At 36.1% G+C, this 21,117-nt stretch overlaps 1 protein-coding gene across 3 annotated transcripts in view; it reads right to left on the reverse strand.

The window, feature by feature from the left end:
* Chn1 (chimerin 1) overlaps positions 1-21,117 on the reverse strand; it is a 187,412-nt gene that overhangs the window by 95,235 nt on the left and 71,060 nt on the right. For all 3 annotated transcript variants that reach the window (XM_063259331.1, XM_063259332.1, XM_063259333.1), the window contains 2 exons: positions 16,379-16,410; positions 13,015-13,128 (listed from right to left, as the gene is read on the reverse strand). In XM_063259331.1, coding sequence (XP_063115401.1) covers positions 13,015-13,128; positions 16,379-16,410 — 146 coding nt within the window. The remainder of the gene's footprint in view (positions 1-13,014; positions 13,129-16,378; positions 16,411-21,117) is intronic.

Consider the following 21,117-nt stretch of genomic DNA (forward strand, 5'->3'; position numbering starts at 1 on the left):
TTTTCTAATCATGCAGGACTACTAAATTCTAACCTGTTATCACCTATTCTTATATCCAGAAATTTTCTCATAAAGTGATTCATGGTCTTAAACAAAAGAAGCAGAAAAATCTTTTTGAAAATTTATGCTGTAGAACATTATTTTCCACTTATTCCAAATAGCACAAGAAGAAGGTTTGCAGGAAATGAAGTGAAACCATGGTAACCACCTAAACCTATCATGAGCTATCAGATCAAAAGAACACACAGTACACTATGCGTCAACGCCTACCAGCAGCATAATCTTTTCCCAATTCCTTTTGATCCTCCTCCTTAAATACAAAAAAGCTTTCAACCAATTTTCAATATTTTAAAAATGTGAAAGTTCCTTTACCAATATCTACTGTGATTCTTTGGTTTTACTCAAGAACTCTGAACCAGATCACTTTAAAAGTCAAACTAATGTTCTGAGATTCAATTAAGAATTGGTTCTTTTCGATCACTAGCAAATTTATATTTGGTTACTTCAACTAATTTTATCATTTTCTAATACAGTCCTAAATGATGTCTTTGAAATAAATCTTCAGTACTGTAGAGACTAAGCAACATTCTCAACAATCTTTAAAAGAATTTTATCAGTATTCTAAATACAAAGCCACAGTAAATTAAATCGCAACTATATTTACAGAATTCAGAGTATTTCTATTGGGCTGGGGATTTAGCTCAGTGACATAAGTGCCTGCCTGGCAAACGCAAGGTTGTGAGTTCAATTCCCCATACCAAAAAGGAAAAAAAAAAAGACAAAAAGAAAGAAACAGGAAGCCAGAGGATTCCTGTTTTATCATCCTCTTGTCCACTCTTTTTTTTGGTACTGGGGATCAAACTCAGAACTGCACGCTTGCCAGGCAAGCACTTATGGCGCTGAGCTAAATCCCCGGCCCATCCACTCTCTACTGATCATCAACTTCCATGATAGGACTAAGATGAAACTCACTCATTCAACACATTCTTAACCACCAGTCATCAGGTAAAACTAAATAAACAAGGTAAAGATTGCTTTTGTCGGGAAATATGTTTGTCAAACAACTGCCCTGGCCAAGGAAACAAGAGGGCAAACCTCTTCAAAGACAAAGAGCTCATCCTTGCTATTATGGTTACTTTTATTTATTTATTTATTTTTATTGGTACCGGGGATTGAACGCACAACCCCATGCTTGCCAGGCAGGCACTTACACCACTGAGCTAAATCCCTGGCCCTTGCTACTATGGTTAACCACCCCTAACAAGTATCATTTAAAATAAAATATAATATGCATATATGCCACTAAAATAGATGTATTTTTTATGTATGACCAATTTCTGGAAGGATAGATAACTAAATTATGTAATTTATCATCATATACATTTTTATTTGAAAAAAATTTAACATCTGTTTGTTGCTTTCATAAGGGGAAAAGAACATAATTTATCATCATATATACTTTTTTCTTACTTGAAAACTTTTGTGCCAGATCTGTTGCTTTCATAATCATAATTAAGAATGCAACAACATGAATGCAGTACGCTGTTATTTTACAAAGAATTATTTTTGATAAGCTACTTAAACATCATATAAAATTAGCTTTTATTTTTTGATGCTGGAGATTTTAATGTAGGGCTTCTAGATGCTGCTTACATGCTCTAACATCAAGTTACGGAGTCAGTACCAAATTATTTTCATATGTACAAATGCTCAGATTGATCTTATAATACAGTTGTAGAATTGTTAAACCACAGACATTTAATTTTTACAAAGAAGTGGATAGTTAATCTCTTACTAATTCTCATGTTAAAGGCTTTAAACAGGTATTTTCTTTCCTTTATAAAAATTATAATGTATTGCCAACTTTAAAGTGTTAAATTTAAAATGATACTTACTCTTATGTTACACCTCTTGTCAACTTATAAAAGAACTGCACATTTTATTATTGCTTCCAGATACTGTTTTTAACAAATTATATTTCTCCATTTCTTGGCTTTTTGTTTTTGGGCTAGGTAAGCTTTGGCTTTCTCACCTGTAAAATTCAGAAAACACTACTTACATACCCTTATTCTAATAAATAAAACTAAGTTTTTCAACCTGTTGTCAGGAACAAGAGGTTGAGTTACAAGATGTCATTTGTTCAGCAACTAAGGAGGTCAAGCAAGGTCTGACATCAGTGAAGTCCTAGGGCCACTCACCTCTGCCTACACTGGGCTGGGTGTCTCTACCTTCAGGTATCTCCTAACAGGATCCTTTCTATGGGTACTACGATGTGAAGAGAACTGGGAAACCCTGAGAGTTAATACATTTAATAATGTCTAGAACAGTAACTATCTGGTAAGCACTGACTACTGTTATAGATATAAAGCTGCTCAGTAAATTAATAAAATGAATGTGCTAAATCATTCAGAGAAAAGGTGTCCCATTACCAATGCATTCTAGGCCATTTACATAGAAACTGAGAATCTAGTATGCCTCTTACTGTAGCTCAAAGTACACACACAAGTCAGATTCTAGTCCTCCTTTGTGAAGTAGGTAGCACAGTCAGTAAGCGATCATTGTCTTATGTCAAGAATTCTTTTTGAATAGCTCCAAAAGGTACTTGAAACAACTCCATCCTAAATTTAATGCTCAATGTTGTCTTAAAATACATACCTTAAAAATATTTTTTAAAAGTCCTGAAATCAGGGGGCTGGGGATTTAGCTCAGCGGCATAAACACCTGCTTTGCAAGCAGGCGGTCGTGAGTTCAATCCCCGGTACCGATAAAAAGTTTAAAAAGTAAAAAAAAAAAAAAAAGTCCTGAAACCAGCTCTTTTGGCTCTACCTTCTGCTTCAAATCCATTTCTATGTATTCATATTTCTGAGAGAATTGAAGTTTGAATGCATAGGATGCCAGTGAATAAAAACCATGCTGAGGATAAAAATTTGCAATCTAAAGTATTATTCAAGTTAAAATACAAACCAAAATTATAATGAGATACCACTTTACACTAGGACGTCTATATTCAGAAAGACATAAAAAAATGCTGAGAAGAATGTTGAAAATTGTTACCTTACTTTATTGCTACAGGACTGTAATAGTTGAAAACCAACTACTGATAGTTACTGAAAAGACTACTTAAAAAAAAACTTATTTAGCATTGAGACTGAATCTAGGTTCTCATACATGCTAAGCACATGATTCCAGTGAGCTACCCTCCAAGTCCCAAAAGATTACTTTTAAATTATAATATGATGCAATAATTGCACCCTAAGATATATACCCAAGAAAAATAAAAACACACTCACACAAAAACTAGTACCCAGCATTATTCACAACAGTATTATAGTTGTTACTATATAAATTATTCATAATAACCAAAAAGTAAAAATCCAGTTGCCCATCAAATGATAAACAAAATGTGGCATACTTCCATGTACATGAATATTTTTCTAATATTATTCATTAATAAAAAGGAATAAATCACTGATACATCCTACAACATGGATAAACCTTGAGAACATCATGCTAAGGGCTAGGAGTTGATCATAAAAGCTCATTATATGATTCCATCTATATGAAATTCCCAGGATGTATAAATCTATACAGATGAAAGTAGATTAGTGGTTGCCTATGCTGGGAGAAATGGGACATATGTGCAAATGGATACAGTTTCCTTTTAGAATGACAAAATGTTCTAAAATTACATTGCATAACTTTGTGGATATACTAAAGACCATTTAATTGGACATTTTAAGTGGATAAAATGGTATGCTAATTGTAACTCAAAATTATTTTTTAAAAAATTATGATACGAAAACATGTAAAAGTCATGCTTGCAAATAGTTAACTTGGGAAAACAAGTTGCCATTTTTAAGCCATAGAAACAGCACTTGGTTCCAAAGGTAGATGTTTCATAATGCTCTGGATGAGAGGCAAGTTTTCTTTGGTCCAGGAAAAAAAAAAAAAACACCAGAATAGAGAAAGAAAAATAATCAGTAAAACCACTTGCTCTTAAGTATATTTTTCTCTATCAGTGTAACACTTTAGCAGCAGTCTTTTAAATTCGTTGATCCAACAAAAAGGATCTGAGGAAAAAAAACAGGTGAAAAAGTAGGACATGAAGAGGGAGTCTGTGTTTATCTGAATTTACCAAACAGAAGAAAACTGTAAAGCTTCTTCCTTATTTTTTCTCCCTCTTCTACTAGTCTAATGCTAATCTGTTGACCAAAAATAAAAAACAGCTCAATCAGCCTATGTATTATAATAGTCAACCCACGTATTCGGTTTTCTTTCAACATAGACACCTGACCTAGGAAGCCATTTCCAGATTGTTGCTTGGTGAGCATGGAACCCAGAGGAAGAAGATGTGAGTGTATCCAAAGTCCAATGGAGCACTGCTCAAGGTGTGCTACCAACAATACTCACAAGCTCTGTGAAGTACAGCAAGAAAAAATCCAACTGATCACATTTAATGACAGGTCGCTTCACAAGAGAGCACTGAGTGCTGGCCAAAAATTTTCTCTCACAAAGACCCTGTAGACATCTTCAAACACTTCTTCCTATTCTTCCAGCTCACTAGTCCTCCTCCAATTTACTAAATAAAATGATACATCCCTTTTAGAGTCAGATTCCCCCAAAAATTTTTAGGAGGCAATGACTTTCACCTTGACCTAAAGTTAATGTCTTCATTTCTTCTGAAAATGAAAATAATCCTATTGATTTTTTTCTGATTATAAAACGATGTACTGTATATAATTTGTAATTTAAAACATCAGGCAACTTAAGTACAAAGGAGAAAATTAATCACTAAGTTTACTACTCAGATAAATGCTAAACATTTTGGTGATTATTCTTTTAATAACTTGTTCTTAGCCAGCTTTTCAGAGTTTTGATCAAATATCTGGTACATACAACTTGAAGGATAAAAGCTTTATTTTGAGTTATGGTTTCAGAGATTTCAGTCCATGGTCAGTGGGCTGCAAGGCAGAAACTCGAAGGTTTCCGGAAGCATCTGACACAGGGAAGCTGCTCACCTCTCAAGTCAGGAAACAGGGAGGGAAAGAACCACAAAGGAAGAAGCTAGGACAACATTTAACCTTAAAACTACACCATCAGTGACTTGCTTCACCTATAAGGCCATTTAGCTAATGAAATAATCAATAATGCATTGAAGAAGTTACAGCCCTCATGATACAATCACCTTTCTAGTTCCCACCCCAGCAAAATTGCTGCACTTGCGGTCAAGCTCAATACATGAGTCTTCAGGGGATGCTCCAGATTCAAATCTCAATAACACCTCTATACTTACATATACACCCACAGATGCATTAATTTTACATAAGCAATATGATACTATACATACTGTTCTATATAATGATTCATTTTCAGATTAAGATAGGCCACATATATTTTAGAATTTAACAAATATGAAATATGACAAATTTTTAAAAGAATATATAATTGTCCAAACATACTTTTCTTAGTTTTAAATTTTTCATTTGTTTTCCATTATTCAAAAAAATTTCCAAATAATTCTTATTTTAATGCTTGACATAAAATTAATAGAAAAATGCCAAGTACTGTGGGCTCAAATTACTCTCTGAAAACACCCAAATCTGTCCTGGAATATTCAAATACAGGATTTGGGGATTATCAAGACTCATGCCATATGTCACCTTATTTTTCTCCCAATTTAGAGAAGCTAAAATGACTCAGATTAGCAGAAATATCTCTATGGAGTTGCCAAATTTGGAGTTAACATTTCTTCTTAAAGTGATTCCTTTAAAATTTATAAGACATCAAGAAACTCTAAAAGACCATTTCTCTATGATAAAAGGAAAATTGCTTATTAAATTAATCATCCAGGCCCTGTATTCATCCCCCACACTGCAAAACAAAAATCTTTACAGGCTACAGAGCCCTTATTTAGCAAGCATGGGGGCCCTTGGTTTCATCCACTCTATTAAAACAAAACTATTATACAATACCACATCACACCCAAAGTAATTCTGGTAAAACTTAGTTACCAGCACTCTCCACCTATCATCCTCATTATTCCAACAATGATCAATTACAAATGTAACCAGCATAGTTTTCTATTAAGAGCCTTTGGTGACTCAAATTTCCTATAAATAAAGTTTAAAATCTCTAAAACATGAAATAAGAGGCTTTCTTGGCACACCGATTGCTAAAATTGCCTGCATCCTGCCCCCACCCCAGCACCCTGCCACATACCAAACACCCTATGCTGCTCTACGTATTATTAGCCCCTGTTGGTTTCTTGCTTCCCATAATGCTGCTTTTTCATCACATCCTTCTACCTCATATACTTTTAGAAGCTAGTTTAAATATCTTCTTTCTTGATTCACTTGAATAGTGACTGGCAGGATACAGAAACCCAATACATGCTGTTTTATGACAATCAATTAAGTGGTACATTATCTTAATCACACAATTTAACAATGACAACCAAGTCCCAAGTCCCCAATTTTCATGAGCAACTTCGATACACAAGACACACAGGGATATTTTAAAACATGTAACTGTCCAAAGTATTGTGTGATACACTATGTTACAACTAATGGCATAAACTGAGTTTCCTATGTCACCTTTAAAATACTGGATTATTTTAAAGTCAGTTTGGAAAATATTATTTTAAGTTGTTTTGAAAATACTGTAAGCCAAAAAAACCCCATCAAAAACTATAAAATTTTGGAGTCTGACTTCATTTAAAACTCATTGGAACTCACCCTTGATTATTTACTAAAGCTTCAATTGGCTACATTACTTTTAATAAGAAGTTGACCAGGACTATAATATTTGAAGAATTATACCATGGGTTGGTTCTCACTGCCTTGCAAGGAAACTATCTTACTAACTGCGGCATGGCCATAATTGACTTTAACTGGTATTCATCCCTTTCCTGCTCCAATCTTCATTTAAAACAAGAAAACCAGACTTTATTTGCTCATCCAACCTTCCTAGAAAAGCTTCCTTTTTAGAAAAAACTGATCTCATTTTCTAGCTCTGTGAACAGGTGCTACTTGTACTCTAAGAAAATACCTTCATTATTTTGTGTATTATAGCAAACCTGCAATGTGGCTTACTAAATGTGTTTTTTTTAATCCTTTTCCCCTAACTGATATGTTAAGTGACCTAATTGATATGTTGAGCAATACTCTCCTCTGTAAAGAATTGCAAGAATCTCACCTAACTGATATGTTAACCATTGTTGCCCTCTACAGACTACAGAAGTTGTGCTAAAACAAGCTAACAAGGGTTGTAAATCACTGTTAGGCGCCTCTATTCTCCGCTAAAGAGCTAAAGAAAACTAGGATGGCCCACTAATTTACACTTGTTTGAAGTAACTTGCTTGTGTGTAGAGAGATTTGCGTATGAGTTTAACCCTTTACCTGACCTTGACACATAACCGCCGTTTTCTGTTCTGTATGGCGCCTTATTGCCTCCCTCTCCCCTCACCTATCTATCTAGGCCATAAAGAATTTGGGTTTCTGGTGACCTCTTCCCGACCCAGTGATGATCTGTCATAAAATGAGCCTGCCCCAATTTTAAGAACTGTTTAGCTTCAAAGAAATTACTGGGAAATACTATGGCCCAAACCCCAATTGGTGCTTTCCTTTTGTTCTGTATGCATCAAATGAGTTAGATATCAGATCTTTGTAAAACTTAAGTTTCAGCTTCTTGTAACTCTTGACCCCTTCGCACCCACTAGCGAAAACAAGCTGTCCTGGGATAATTAACTCTCCACTTTCTTCTCCAAATATTGCTGCAGATGTGCCACTCCGAGATAATGTCAGTCTGTAGGATGGGAGTAATTTGAGAAACACCAGGAACTCCCGAGATTGTCAGAGCTGAGTGAACAGCAATACAGTTTCCAGACTCGGGTCAACAAGTTTGATGGCTCTGCAGGTTTCTTTGTTTCTCCCCACTTTTCCTCCAGCCTCTTTTTAAAGTCCTCCTTTCAGTCTCTGGGACACAGTCTCCAAATTGGCTCCTGGAGACTCATTTCCAAGCCTGAAAATAAAGCCTTTGCTACCTAAATTTTCGGTCTCTTGCTTCCTTGAATTTTATACCGGGGCCCGAGTTATAACACTACTCAAGATGAGCAACCAGTACTTGGACTTCTTTGGAGATACTGCTGGTTGAGGCTGGAAAAGGGAGATTGGTGCTCGTACTAACAACCTAAAGGGAGAAATGCATAATGCACGAGAGTGGAAAGATTCCTTTGGACTCTTTTGCTAGGCATAAGCAAGGAAGTCCACAACTGATTGGCAGCTACCCTTGACTCCATGGAATAACAGCCTTATTCAGAAGAGGTGAGGCTGAGTGGCCACGAATATAAACAGAAAAAACACGAGTCCTTCTTTATATCACTGGGATACTAACAACCACGCTGTTACTACGTTTCTGAACTTTTTCAGGTGAGATATTGTAGTTCCTTAAATCATTTAGGTTTAAGGCAGTAAAGTTTGCCTGAGAATCAGACAATAACTATAGCTGAAAGCAACTCTACTGATAAAGAATATAGCTCTTGAAATTGGGATAAGAGACTTTAAAATAGTTTCCTTTGAGAAACATTATACTCCTTTTACAAATCAGAAACCAAAGTATACACATAGACACACATACATGAATATATATGTGTATATATATATACACACACACACACATATATGTAACTATGAATACATACATTCAGAGTGAGAGAAGGAGAGAGGGAGAGTCAAGAAACCAGAGCCTACATTTGTGAGACTGTAAAATTTATACTACAATATAATTTCCAAAGTTCTAATAGTGAGTAGGAATTCTAATTATTTTGTGAATGGATTTTTAAAAATCTCAGTTCCTTATTCTTTCTGATCTTCCTGTTTGATCTACACATTACATTGAAAAGGTTCTGGTTGGGGCTGGGGATTTAGCTCAGCGGCATAAGCGCCTGCCTTGCAAGCAGGCAGTCGTGAGTTCAATTCCTGGTACCGATAAAAGTGAAAAAGACAAAAAAAAAAAAAAAAAAAAAAAAGGTTCCTGTTTAAGTGGTTGTTTTAAATATTTCTTCTTCTAGATCTCTTCCCTAGCTTTTGGAAAATAAATACTTAAGATTTTATCTTTCTTCTCAGTAGACAAACAAAAAAACAAAAAACACTACAACAACAATTTAGTAGCTCAAGCCACTAAGAAAAAGAGGTACTATATATCAAAAGGAACCAACGTTGACAAGACCAATAATAAATCAAAATTATACATAACTTTAGTTTTTGTCATTTAAATGTAACACTAATATAAAGAAATGTTTTTTATATTTCCAAGAAAAGTCTTGGAGAGAACGCAAGTAAATGGATAACTACATTAAATGGTTAAGTCAGAAGGAACAATTCTGAGAACCTAATGTTCAGTTATAATTTTGTCTATTTACATATTTTAGGTATTTAAGGCAGATAAAATAAACAACTATAAGATTAAAATGATACAAATTTGTTGAGTTAGTAAAAAGCTTCTTACATTCACATCATTCCAAAAAAAACGTAAAATTTTCAGATAAAAATGATGAAGCAGTTATTTCTCAATGAATTGTGATTGCATATATGCCCAGAAATTGTTTAGTTTTTTTTTTAAAACACGTACAGTGTCAGCAATGAGAAAGTAAGAGACCAAATACTAAAAACTTCATTTCATATGACCGCTCATTAGCTCTCCACAAACCTTTCTACCTCCTTATGTCATACTTCCAAGAACCAATTAAAGTTCTGGAACTAAATAACTTAGTATCTGAAATTGGCAACTCAATGGTAGGTTTTACAACAGCAGAGGACAAGGCAGAATGTGTGAAGCTGTGGGTTCTATTTCTTTTTCACGTAAAAACATGAAAAAAAAAAAGAAGAAGAAGACAGGACTAATAAACTGGAAGACAAGTCCCCATAAATGTGCAAAATGTACCTAATCATTTTCTGTGGAAAGAAGTTAACCAGTGCCTTATATGATATATTTTTAAAAACAATTAGCTCTGAAACTAGGAAAACATGGTTGTAACCAAACTTCTTCAGTGAGGTTACTTCTAACTAGTATTTACTATGATATTTCCTTAAGTTACAGATAACCCAAACGTCAAAATCAACAGACAGAAAACGGTAGTCACCTTGAAATCTACGGTAAGTCAGTGTTCTCCTACTAGATAACACAGGTACAGTACCTAAGACTTTCAACATCTATGAAAAGGTATGAAATGTTAAAAGAACACAAATAAAAATTACAAAGCTAATCTCAAAAGCAATTTATGCCAAAAAATACCCAATTTTAACAGTAACAACAGAAAAACCTAACTGCTATGGGATATAGTGTGTGACATAATGCAAGGTAGAAGCCTCTGCATAAAAGATGCCAAGGATTATAATCTAAGAAAAAAATAAAGTGACTTCTTTTCTCTCTCTTTTTTTTGGGGGGGGTACTGGAGGTTGAACTCCCAGCCTTGTGCTTGCCAGGCAGGCATTTATGTTGCTGAGTTAAACCCCAGGCCCAAGAAAACGACTTCTTGGTTTCAGTCTTAGGGAACAGACTAAGTGACAGTATAATTAGGCACTGCTAATAAAGGAACTGTATCTAGTACAGCATTTTAGGAAGGAAAAGTGATGAGTTCAATTTTGGACATGTTCGTTTTTTTGTTTTTTGGTACCAGGGATAGAACTCATGAGCCAGGCAAGCTTGGACATACTGGTTTTGAAATGTCTACTGAGGGCCCTAAGTTCAAGACTTATTTCTAATTTTAGAGCCCTTGGTTAACACAGTAAGTACATAATGAACATGGATGGCTATAGACTTGACTGTTTACCCCAAGTGGATGTGTTACACTAAAACCAAAACAAATGGATGTGAATTGGGAGAATCATTAGTTGAAGTTAGAGTTTCAGGCAGAATACTGATATCAATACAACTTTTATTTCATATTGTGCTTAACAGATTCTCTGTCATGTATCTAGTTTAAAGTAAGGGACATGTCAATTACATGTTAGCACCTAAATTACTCACATTGCATATTCACATATTCCTCTTCCTACCTCCACTATAATCCTTCTTAGTATTTCTTTGTCAAGTAACAGTTCATGGTGACTTTTGATGACAAAAAAAAAAACCTTTTTATTTCTTCAGATCTACTAATTAAAAATACAATCAATCTAATGTTTGATTTTTATTCTAAGATTAAGTGGGCCATATGGATGAGAAGTGATTATAAATTTCAAGTATGAGTAGAATGAAAGAGGGCCAGAAATTAGGAAAGAGGAAGACCTTGGGAAGAGTGGCCTTCTCTATCTCAAATCAAATCTTTACTGGCATCAGCCAGCAAAAACTACCTGACAGCTAGCTGTGACGAGAGGCAACAGGGTGGAATAGAAAATACTCTGCAATGAGCCAAACCTAAGTTCAAACTGAAGTTTTATAACTTCTACATTATCTTGGCGAACGGCAAAGGAAACTATAACAAAGTAAAATAGAAAAGAGGATTGTGCAGATTTCTGTCTCTTATTTTACCCCATTTGTTTCTTTCTTACTCTGATCTATTAACCCTTAGATCAAGGCTTACTTACCACAATCAATGACTAAGAGCAAAAAGATCAACTGACTTGAAGAAATTCTGATTTCCCCAATCAGTTTTCCAACCCAACAGGGGCTAAATGAGTAGGTATTTGGGTGGCTAGAATATGTATTTTCCCCCTTGAATACCACAATTTGAACCTGAAATACAACATAATTAAGTAATTAAAGGGGAATTTATACTTCAAAAGTACATTTTCATAAATTTCTACAAAAAACTCTATTCTCTAAGAAAGAAATAAACTCAAAATTCAGTATGAATTTATCAGAAAGATGAATGTTACATCTTATGGCAGGAATGAAGTTTTTGATCACTCACACAAAGTAAGTGGTTGGAGGAGTCAGACAAGTTGATCCTAAGCACTAAATCATCCTTCTACTCTCTGTCTGTACCTACTGAAAGAAATGTCATTGTTTTTGACATCCTTTTTAGGAAGTGGCTATTTTTAGTCCTTTCTAAAGAATGGAGGAGTGTATGAACAAACGAGAAAACAAATTAACAACAGCTAATTATTCTAAGCCTCTAGTGAGACAAGAATATGTAGTGACTAAAAGCTCAAGCTCTAGTCAGGATGTGCTGGTACACGCCGGTAGTTCCAGCAGGAATCACAGGAGGATCTTCAATTCATGCCCATATTGTACGTTTTACTGAGACCCTGTCTCGAAAACTTGAGGACGAAGGACTTGGATCTAATCCCCTGTACTGAAAAAAAAGGCTCTAACACTGAAGACAGACTATATTCAAATATATAAGGCTTCTTAGGTGTGACTCTAGTTGGCCTGTTACTCAACCCCTAGGCCTTCTGTGTCCTTACTGTAAAGCGAGGATAACAAGAGCACCTAGACTTATTGTGAGGATTAAATGAGGCTAGAGGCCTAGCATGAGGCAGGCACAAAGACTAACCATTCTCAACTGCATTACTGTTCTTATTATTAGGTTATATTACAGTGTTCATGTAAGTACTTGTTTCAGGGAGCTATGTCGTAAGAACAGACAAGACACGGGCAAAGTTCAGAAGAGTCATGAGATTCCAAGAAAAGCTACTTCATCCAAACTCCAAACTAAGAGAAATGACACTGGCTTTGGCTTCATGAATTACAAAGATTTTTTTTTTAAGTCTCATTCCTTATTCAAGAAATAGACGGAAGCTGAGACAGGGATCAGATGACAAGATAAAGGGGTAAGATGGAATGGAAGGAAGCAGCTACAAGAAAAATGTTTCAAAAGTTTTTAGAGTCTTAATTACTGAGTACTACCATTCATGAGGAATTTTCTTCAGGGGTCTCAAAGCTATTAAGATGGTAATTAGGTCCCAAGAAAACAAGAACCAACTCAATTACATGCTGGATGCTTTTAAATTTTAAAGTCCTCTATTAATAGAGTTTTAAATGAAGCATAGTTACAACTGCAGGTCCGTGACCAACCTTAAAGCCAAAGTGTAGGTTCCTGGCTGCCTCTGACTCTCCCGAATGAGGTAACTTCCCTCAGCCACACTCAAGAGCTGGTCAGCTGCTTCTCGAGATATCATGCCGTGAAACCTAAGAAACAAAGCCAATTCAGAAATGGTATGCTTTCCTTTTTTTCTCTCCACAATGAAACAGGACAAAACAACACCCCCCTGCTATTTCCTAGACAATCTACTGCCACAGAATCAAAGGAAAGCATTTGGATTTAACTATGAACATGTTTCTCTGGGCACGGCCCCTGGCCAGCTTCTTATGTGATAAGAACAGTGTAAGGGGAGTCATGAAACCCAGTCACCAAACATGAAGTCAAAATTCATGTACATCCGAGGGAAGATCAACCACTTCTGGAGAGGACAATCCTTTCTTATGTAGCTATTTGACCATATGAACTTGCTAGAAAAAAAAAAAAAAAAAAAAAAAAAAAAAAAAAAATATATATATATATATATATATATATATGTACAGAAATTCATCCTATTTTCTTTCTCTTCTCTAGTGACACTGGTCCAAACTTTTGACTTGGGAATCTATGCTGGCAATTTTCCAGGGCCTACATAGTCTTTAATTGGCTTGACTGTCAAATAATGTGCATACTCCATATTCCTGAATACTCAAACCATGCAAACAATTTCAGTACTTGCTTTCACTTCCTGTCAAAGCTTTAAGTAAAAAGAAAAAAATAACGAACATAAATAACATCTTTTATACAAACAGTAGATCTGTAACAACATGATACAAAACTTTGAAAAAGAAAAATGTCAGTGGTAACAAATATTTAAAAAATGAAAACATCTTACATTTTGTATACTGATTTATAATTTACAAAGAACTTACACATATATCATGCCCTTTTAGTAACTCAAAGATAATGAAAGAACTCAGGATATATCACCCCGAAATATGCTATTTTAGTGTATTATTTTGAACTGAAGGCTTTTTAAAAACAGCCAATTCAAAAAGAGTTTCTCAGACTTCCTTAGAGTTCCATAGGAACTCAAATGCCATCATTTGTTCCTGAAGAGTTTCATGAGCTGGTAAGACAGAAGACCGACTTATCACAGGGAGGGGACTACAAGTCAAAAATCACACCCAGATGGACTTTGTCACATTTACAGTTTTAAGTGATTTTGTGTTTCCTAAAATTTATTTACTCTCTCCTAAATGATCCACATCATCTTTTCCCATTTCATATTAAGATAGTATACAAACTCTCAAATCTCTCTGAATAGCTACCATTTTTCCTGTAATGGCTTTAAACATACTGCATCAAAATTAATAACGTGTGGACTTTGTCTCCTGTGAACTCGCCTGTTGTCAAGTTTATTTCACAGACTCACCTATCAAACCTAGGTAGATAGAGGGAAAGTGTTCTATCCCTTTACAATAACTACTGTGCTCCAGACTTAGTGCTCCAGAGAAACATTGTAGCTTCCAATAATACAAAAGAAGTAACAGTCACCTGAATTTAAAATGAAATATTAAAAGCCCTGTAATGGCACCTTCATAATTTAGTAATTTTAATAGGACAAAATGGCAGTTCTCAGGAGTTTTTCCTCACAGGCATGTCTTAACTGTGTGTTAACATTAAAACAGTTCAGGGTAACAATGTTCAAAGCATGACAGAACAGTTAGGTTTATAATGGGTTCCTAAACTTTTCATCTCCATAAAATCCTCTATCTTTCTGAAGTAAGTCAAGTCTAGAAGTCTGAATCTTCTGGGAGAAAGAAGATGACAAAACATTCCTTGGAATAACACATACATTAGATTAGCATATTAGTACATATTAATACACTTGGAAAAATGTATTTTTTTAAAACCTCAATTACGTTAAAAGAAAACCAAATGCAAGAAACAAGTTTTTTAACAAAACTTGACAATTAAAGAACTATAAATTTATTTATATTACTGTTGATTTACTTCTTACAAAAACTTTTTGTGCCATGATGTTTCTTATGGTATTACTTTAATAGGAGAGACTGAGCATCCCTAAAACTCTCAACCCTGAAATCTGACACATTTCTGTTTCCAAGTATTTCTGAGGGAGACATTTAATTTGTATGGCTGAAAAGTAACCTGACAAAAGCAGAACGGTGACCGTACATTATGACACAACTGTAAAGAGTATCAGAGCTTTTCAACTTTGGAATCACCTTCCTCCCAAAGCATAGGTAGGTGTGTAAGGTCCATTTTCAAGAGCCTTGAAAATTTACTTAGAATGTTAAATAATTTAAAAGCACTTGTCATATACGTTACTGTTTATCTCGAGACATGGAAAAATGATTTCATTTGGGGAAAGCGAGAATTTTTCTCCAAAGTGCTAATTAGAAACTGTTACAGTAGCATTCTGAACCATTTTTGGGACACATCGTGTTGCTTGACTGTAGAAAGAGAAATAGTCCAGTTTTTAAAAGTTTTGCAATACTTATTAACAACATTAAATGGAAAAATCAGGTTACAAATGTATTTTAAAGATAAAATATTAAGGAAACAAATTATTAGAAGGAAATGTTTTAAATTCTTAACAGTTGTTTTGTGGAGCTAAGCATAGTGGCTCATTTCCATAATTCCCAAACTCTGAGATGCTAAAGCTAGGGAATCACAAGTCTACGACCAGTTCTGAAACTTACAAACTTAGTGAAACCACATCTCAAAATTTTTAAAAATTTTAAGAAATAAAAATAGTAACAGCCCAGTGTAGTAGGGCTGCATGCCTGGAATACCAGCACTTGGGAGGCTGACGCAGGAGACGAGTTCAAGGCCAGACTGGACTACACAGTGAGTGCAAAAGCCAGCCTCAACTACATAGGAAACCCTGTCTCATCGATCACCCCCTCAAAAATAAAAATAAAATTAAAAATAACTACAGATGCCATTTAGTTTACAGGCCCTGAGGTTTAATCCTTAGAACCAACCAAAATTTTTTTTGTTGTTTCTAGGAAGCATTACTTCTTTTTCCCTGATAAAGAGTACATACTACTTGCATGAAACCTGAAAAAGTCTACAAATGTGAAATATCCATATCCCACTGTATGTGTAAATATGTGTATATACCTAATATATATGCATTTTCTCCATATATACTTAGAATTACTAAAGTGGCCAGCACCTTCAACATAATTGCATATACATTTTCCAGTCCTCTTTTCTTATCTTCATTGTCTATATCTCCCACCAATTATGTCTGTAAGTGGAAAAAAAAATAAAATTTCCCCTCCAAACTGGAATATTTCCCTTATCTTGCTGTATTTTTACTACAAGCACCTATAGTTAAATACTGTCTTACACTGATCTACAAAATGATTTTTGGTAATCCATACTTACTCTCTTCCATAATACTTTGGTCTGTTTTCTACCTATGGGAAAAAGAAAAAAATACAGTTGTAAAAATGCAAATGTATAGATGTAACATTTTGTGTATATTAAAAGCTAAAGCACAGATTAAGTAAAGCAGTTGAATAAGTTTAGATTTCAATGTGCAGTCTCAGTTCTACCAGCAGATCACGCCCTTTAGGCTGGTAAATGTTGCATATTTCTGTAGAGTTGTAGGAAACTATCTTTTATTTCTGGAAGTATAATGAACTGGAAAAGATATTATTATTTATTCAAAGAGTAAAATAAATCACACAAAAATTTAATGCCACCATCATGTCCCATAGACTGTGGCTTTCTCTCCCATCCTCCACTAACCCTCTCCTTTTCTGTTACTCTACATTCTCCATTCTGTTAATATCACAGTACAGTCTTGTCCTTCTGTTTTCCCATCAGCTCTTCCTTTGCCAGAATTTACATTCCCTAGTTTGTCGTGGCATGTGTGCTGTCTATAGCTAAGGAAAATCCCAGAATAATCAATTCATAAGCAGACATGAGCAGACAGGAGGATAGATGGCATTTACTTCATTCATTCAAAAAATATTTACCGAGTGACAAATATGTGATAGGTACTTTCCTACTTGGTTACCGAGTAAGACCAAAATTGCCATCACTGTTTTGGAACTACTTTCACTGGTGAAAAACACGTAAGGTTAAACAAGAAAACAATGGAAAACAAAGCAAGCAAGCAGGCACATAAGCACGTAAGTGCTGTAACAAAAGTGTGAGTAACAAAAAGGAATAGTGAGGCCTTTAAATTGGGTGGTCAGGAAAGGGTTAAGCTGGATCCTGAATGACAAGAAGCCAGCTAGCTCTACCTGCAAAATCACAGAAGCAGAAAGCTTCCCCCTGGAGAGTACCCGCATGACAACATGGGCTACAACTATTGAGATCATGCTATTTGCTTAAGTGTTAGTTACACTTAAATATCATTCAATCTTTATAATAACTTAGGAATGATTCCACTTTGTTTTCTTAACATAGTGTTCTTCTTTACCTATTTTTGTGGCAACATTCATCTTTTATTTATGTATTTTAAATCAATACAAATGTATCTTTATTGTATATTTGCACAACTGTATGCATATTATGCATATTTACACATGTATTGTGTATACCATGATGTTTTGACACATTTTTACACTATGAGCTGTCCAGTCAATAAATACACATATTACTTCACATACTTTTCTGGCCAAAACACTTAAAATCTACTCTTAGAAAAAATATCAAATATATGACATATTAACTACAGTCACCATATTGTACAATAGATCTCTCAATTCATTCTTCCTGTCCAACTGAAATTTTGTGTCTTTTAACCAGTATTTCCCCAAATACCATTTTAACCCTCGTAACCACTATTCTACTCTGCCTCTCTGAATTAAACTTTTTCAGATTCCACACAGAAATGAGATTCTGAGGTATATGTCTTCCATTAATACAGTAATGTTGTTGCAGATAGGATTTCCTTCTTTTTTAAGGCTGTACCCATTTTGGAATATACAGTATTTCATTGTGTATGTACACATTTTATCTGTCCATTAATTCACTGAAGGACACACAGGCTAACTTTTTATCTTGGTTATTATAAAAAGAGATACCATAAATACAGCAGTGTCAATTGATAGAACTGTGGAGGGAGGAGGAGGAGGAGGAGGAGGAGGAGGAGGAGGAGGACTGGCGGCGGCTGAAAAGATAAGAAGTATAAAACATAAGTAACCTTTATTTTGGGAATGCGGGAGAGACACCCCCGACCCCCTGGGGCGTGGCATCTCCACCCCGGGCCGGTGATCTCTCTTGCTGATGCGTGGCGTGGGGGAATATAAGTAGCCTAAGCTTAGGGCAGTGCACTAAGGCCATTAGAGATGCACAGGTATTTCATTGGCACACGTTTGGTGCCAGGGGCAGGTTTCAAAGGGTGGGGGGTATAGGGTTACAGGTAAATCTCTAGGGGTGGGGGAGGCAGGAGCTCCCTAATTCAGGCTGAGGCTTTTCTGGCTACAGTGTCCGGTCTGGGCCAGCAACCCTTTCATCAATGTCTCTTTCACATACTGGTTTCATTTCCTTTGAATACACATCCACTACAAGGATTGGTAGGTAATAGGACAGTAAAGAAACCAACTATTAGAGAGGTTACTTTTCAAGGTAACTTGTTCAAATGGGAGAGCTCAAGGGAAATCCAGAATTGTTAAATGCAGTGAAAAAGGCCCAAACCCTCTGTATATTAAACACTGAACTAGACTGAATAACGGCAGTTCCTAAAACAACTTTAAAGCCAACCTTTAAACAAATCTCCTGGATCTGCACCTTGCCTGGCTGCCAAGTCCAGATTACACACCCATTGTTTCAATTAAAAACTATACATCATCTATGGCATAACATCTTTGGAGGTCAGATTCTAGCCCAGTAAACTTCATGCAGGTTATTTTGGAACTCTCTAAATTGTGAGCAGTTAATATATTTTTTCCTGCATGATAGTGATTTAATTGAATATGGCAATTCCCTCTGCTGTGCTCAGTAAAAAAACTAATTTTATTGATTTGTATGATTCATCTCAGTATCTTCTGAGTCCTTACAATATGGGCTGCTCTGGCTTTCCTTTTCAACTGGATATGGCATCTGCCTGGTCCTCTATCTCATGAATGAAATAAATTTTTAATACATGTTCATTTTTATATTCATAAGAAGCCATGATTTCACCTTTTCCTAAAATTAAATAATATTTCATCCTTCAGAAATCTTCTGTTTTCTTCTTAGGCTGCAGTCATTTATCTTTCCACTATAAATCCCATCTGATTTGGTTGTGTTCCATAACTCCTCTGTTCATAAAACTCACCATATAAAAAATATGCCAGTTGGCTCATACAGCAAATAGATACTCTATTTTTAGGTTCATAGTGAAAGAGTTGCTGGCCCAGACCGGACACTGTAACCAGGAAAGGCTGCAGCTAAGTTAGAAAACTTCTGCCTCCCTGTTGGGAGCCGCGGCCGACACCGGTCGCTTTACTTGGCGGACGTGAGGCCTGTGGAAAAGAGCAAAGCCTGAGCTAAGTTACCCCTCCCATCGAGTGAGCCAAGTTGGCGCCTGCTTCCTGCCCCCTGATTGCCCTGGCGACTTAAACAACCCGCTCTGTAAGATAGTCTGCCTAGCAACAACTGATGTTAGCCAATCAGCCCGCATCGCGCGCTTTGAACTGATTGGCCACTGTTACCCTATAAAAGTGAATGCCTCTCCCGCCACGAGAGAGAAGCACAGAGAGAAGCACAGAGAGAGATAGAGAAAGTCCACCGGCGAGAAAGGGCTGGTGGCAGAGCGGAGGCCTCGCGGGGCCCACGCGGAGACAAATAAAGACAAGGTTGCACACCGCCAGACTTTGTCGTGTGTCTTTCCTGCCGGCCGGGAGCGACACCGACACCTCCCCCCACCCCCTATAGACTTGACTGTAACCCTATACCCCACCTGCTTTCTGGCGCTAAACCTGTGCGCCAATGAAATACCTGTACATCTCTAATGGCCTTAGGGCACTGCCCTAAGCTTAGGCTATTTATATTCCCCCATGCCACGTGTCCGAGAGAGATTGCCAAAGAGAGAGATCGCCAGAGAGAGAGATCGCTGGATTCCAGCAGCCAGCGCGCCAGTCTCCTCTCCCCGGGATAACCACGGCCCCGGGTGCAGTGGAGAGGCTGCGCCCGGGGCCGGTGTGTGTGTGTGGGGGGCCTCTCCCCGCATTCCCGAAATAAAGCCACCGCTGCCCACTACTTTCACGGTTGTCCACTCCACTCCTTCCTTCCACCAAACTCCAACTCTCTCCCTCTCTTCTCTCTCCTCTCCTCCCATCTTCTCCCTTCTTCTCAGACCTAACACATAGCTTATAAGAATGGGGTCATGTATTTGCTTGACAGTAAATCTTTGCTTTTGAGATGAAAATTCAATATTTGGGTCTTAAAGAATTAAGTTTATACAGTTTTATATAATAAAATGTTGCACAGAAGAATAATTTAATATTATCTGCCCAAAATACAAATACACAAATGCTGTTTTTACTCCAGAGAAACATTTGTACATGTACACATGAAAACGTAAGAATATTCACTTCAGCACTGTTCACAGACATTCTAAAAATGGAAATACATACCAGTAAATAAATAACTAAACTGCTTTAGTATAAAATGCAGTTTGAAGAAATGATGTAGATCTATCAGGGCTAATAACTAAATACTATATACAGTCACTGAATATAAAACTAAGTTATAGAACAATAAGGAGAATATGTCACTACTTAGGAAAAAGCATACAAACTTGCAACACAGATAGATAAATAGTACAGAGACACAGAGATGTGAAAGTATGTACGCCAACTTTAAATAGCTACCTCTATGAAGTAGGGGGAAAACTGACTATACAAAGAAAGCATAAAAGGGAATTTAAAATAACATTTAAAGAAAAACACATTCACACATTAACTGTATAGCTAAAAATCACTTTTCAAAATGGAAACCAAAGTTAACTTTTGTGTAACCTAACATTAAAGCCTCAGACACATGAGAGTAGGTTCCTCGACATTTTTCGTAAGAGGTCACAATCTCTCCCTCCAACTATGAGACGTATACAGCTGGTTCAAGGTAAAGAACTTTATCAGGCCTGTGGCACTGAGGTAAAGAGAGATTTTGTTTTGTTCTGTGTTTTC

This window comes from Cavia porcellus, unplaced genomic scaffold (assembly GCF_034190915.1).
Source record: "Cavia porcellus strain 051 isolate PalLab524CR breed Dunkin Hartley unplaced genomic scaffold, mCavPor4.1 scaffold_12, whole genome shotgun sequence".
Lineage (NCBI taxonomy): Eukaryota > Metazoa > Chordata > Mammalia > Rodentia > Caviidae > Cavia > Cavia porcellus.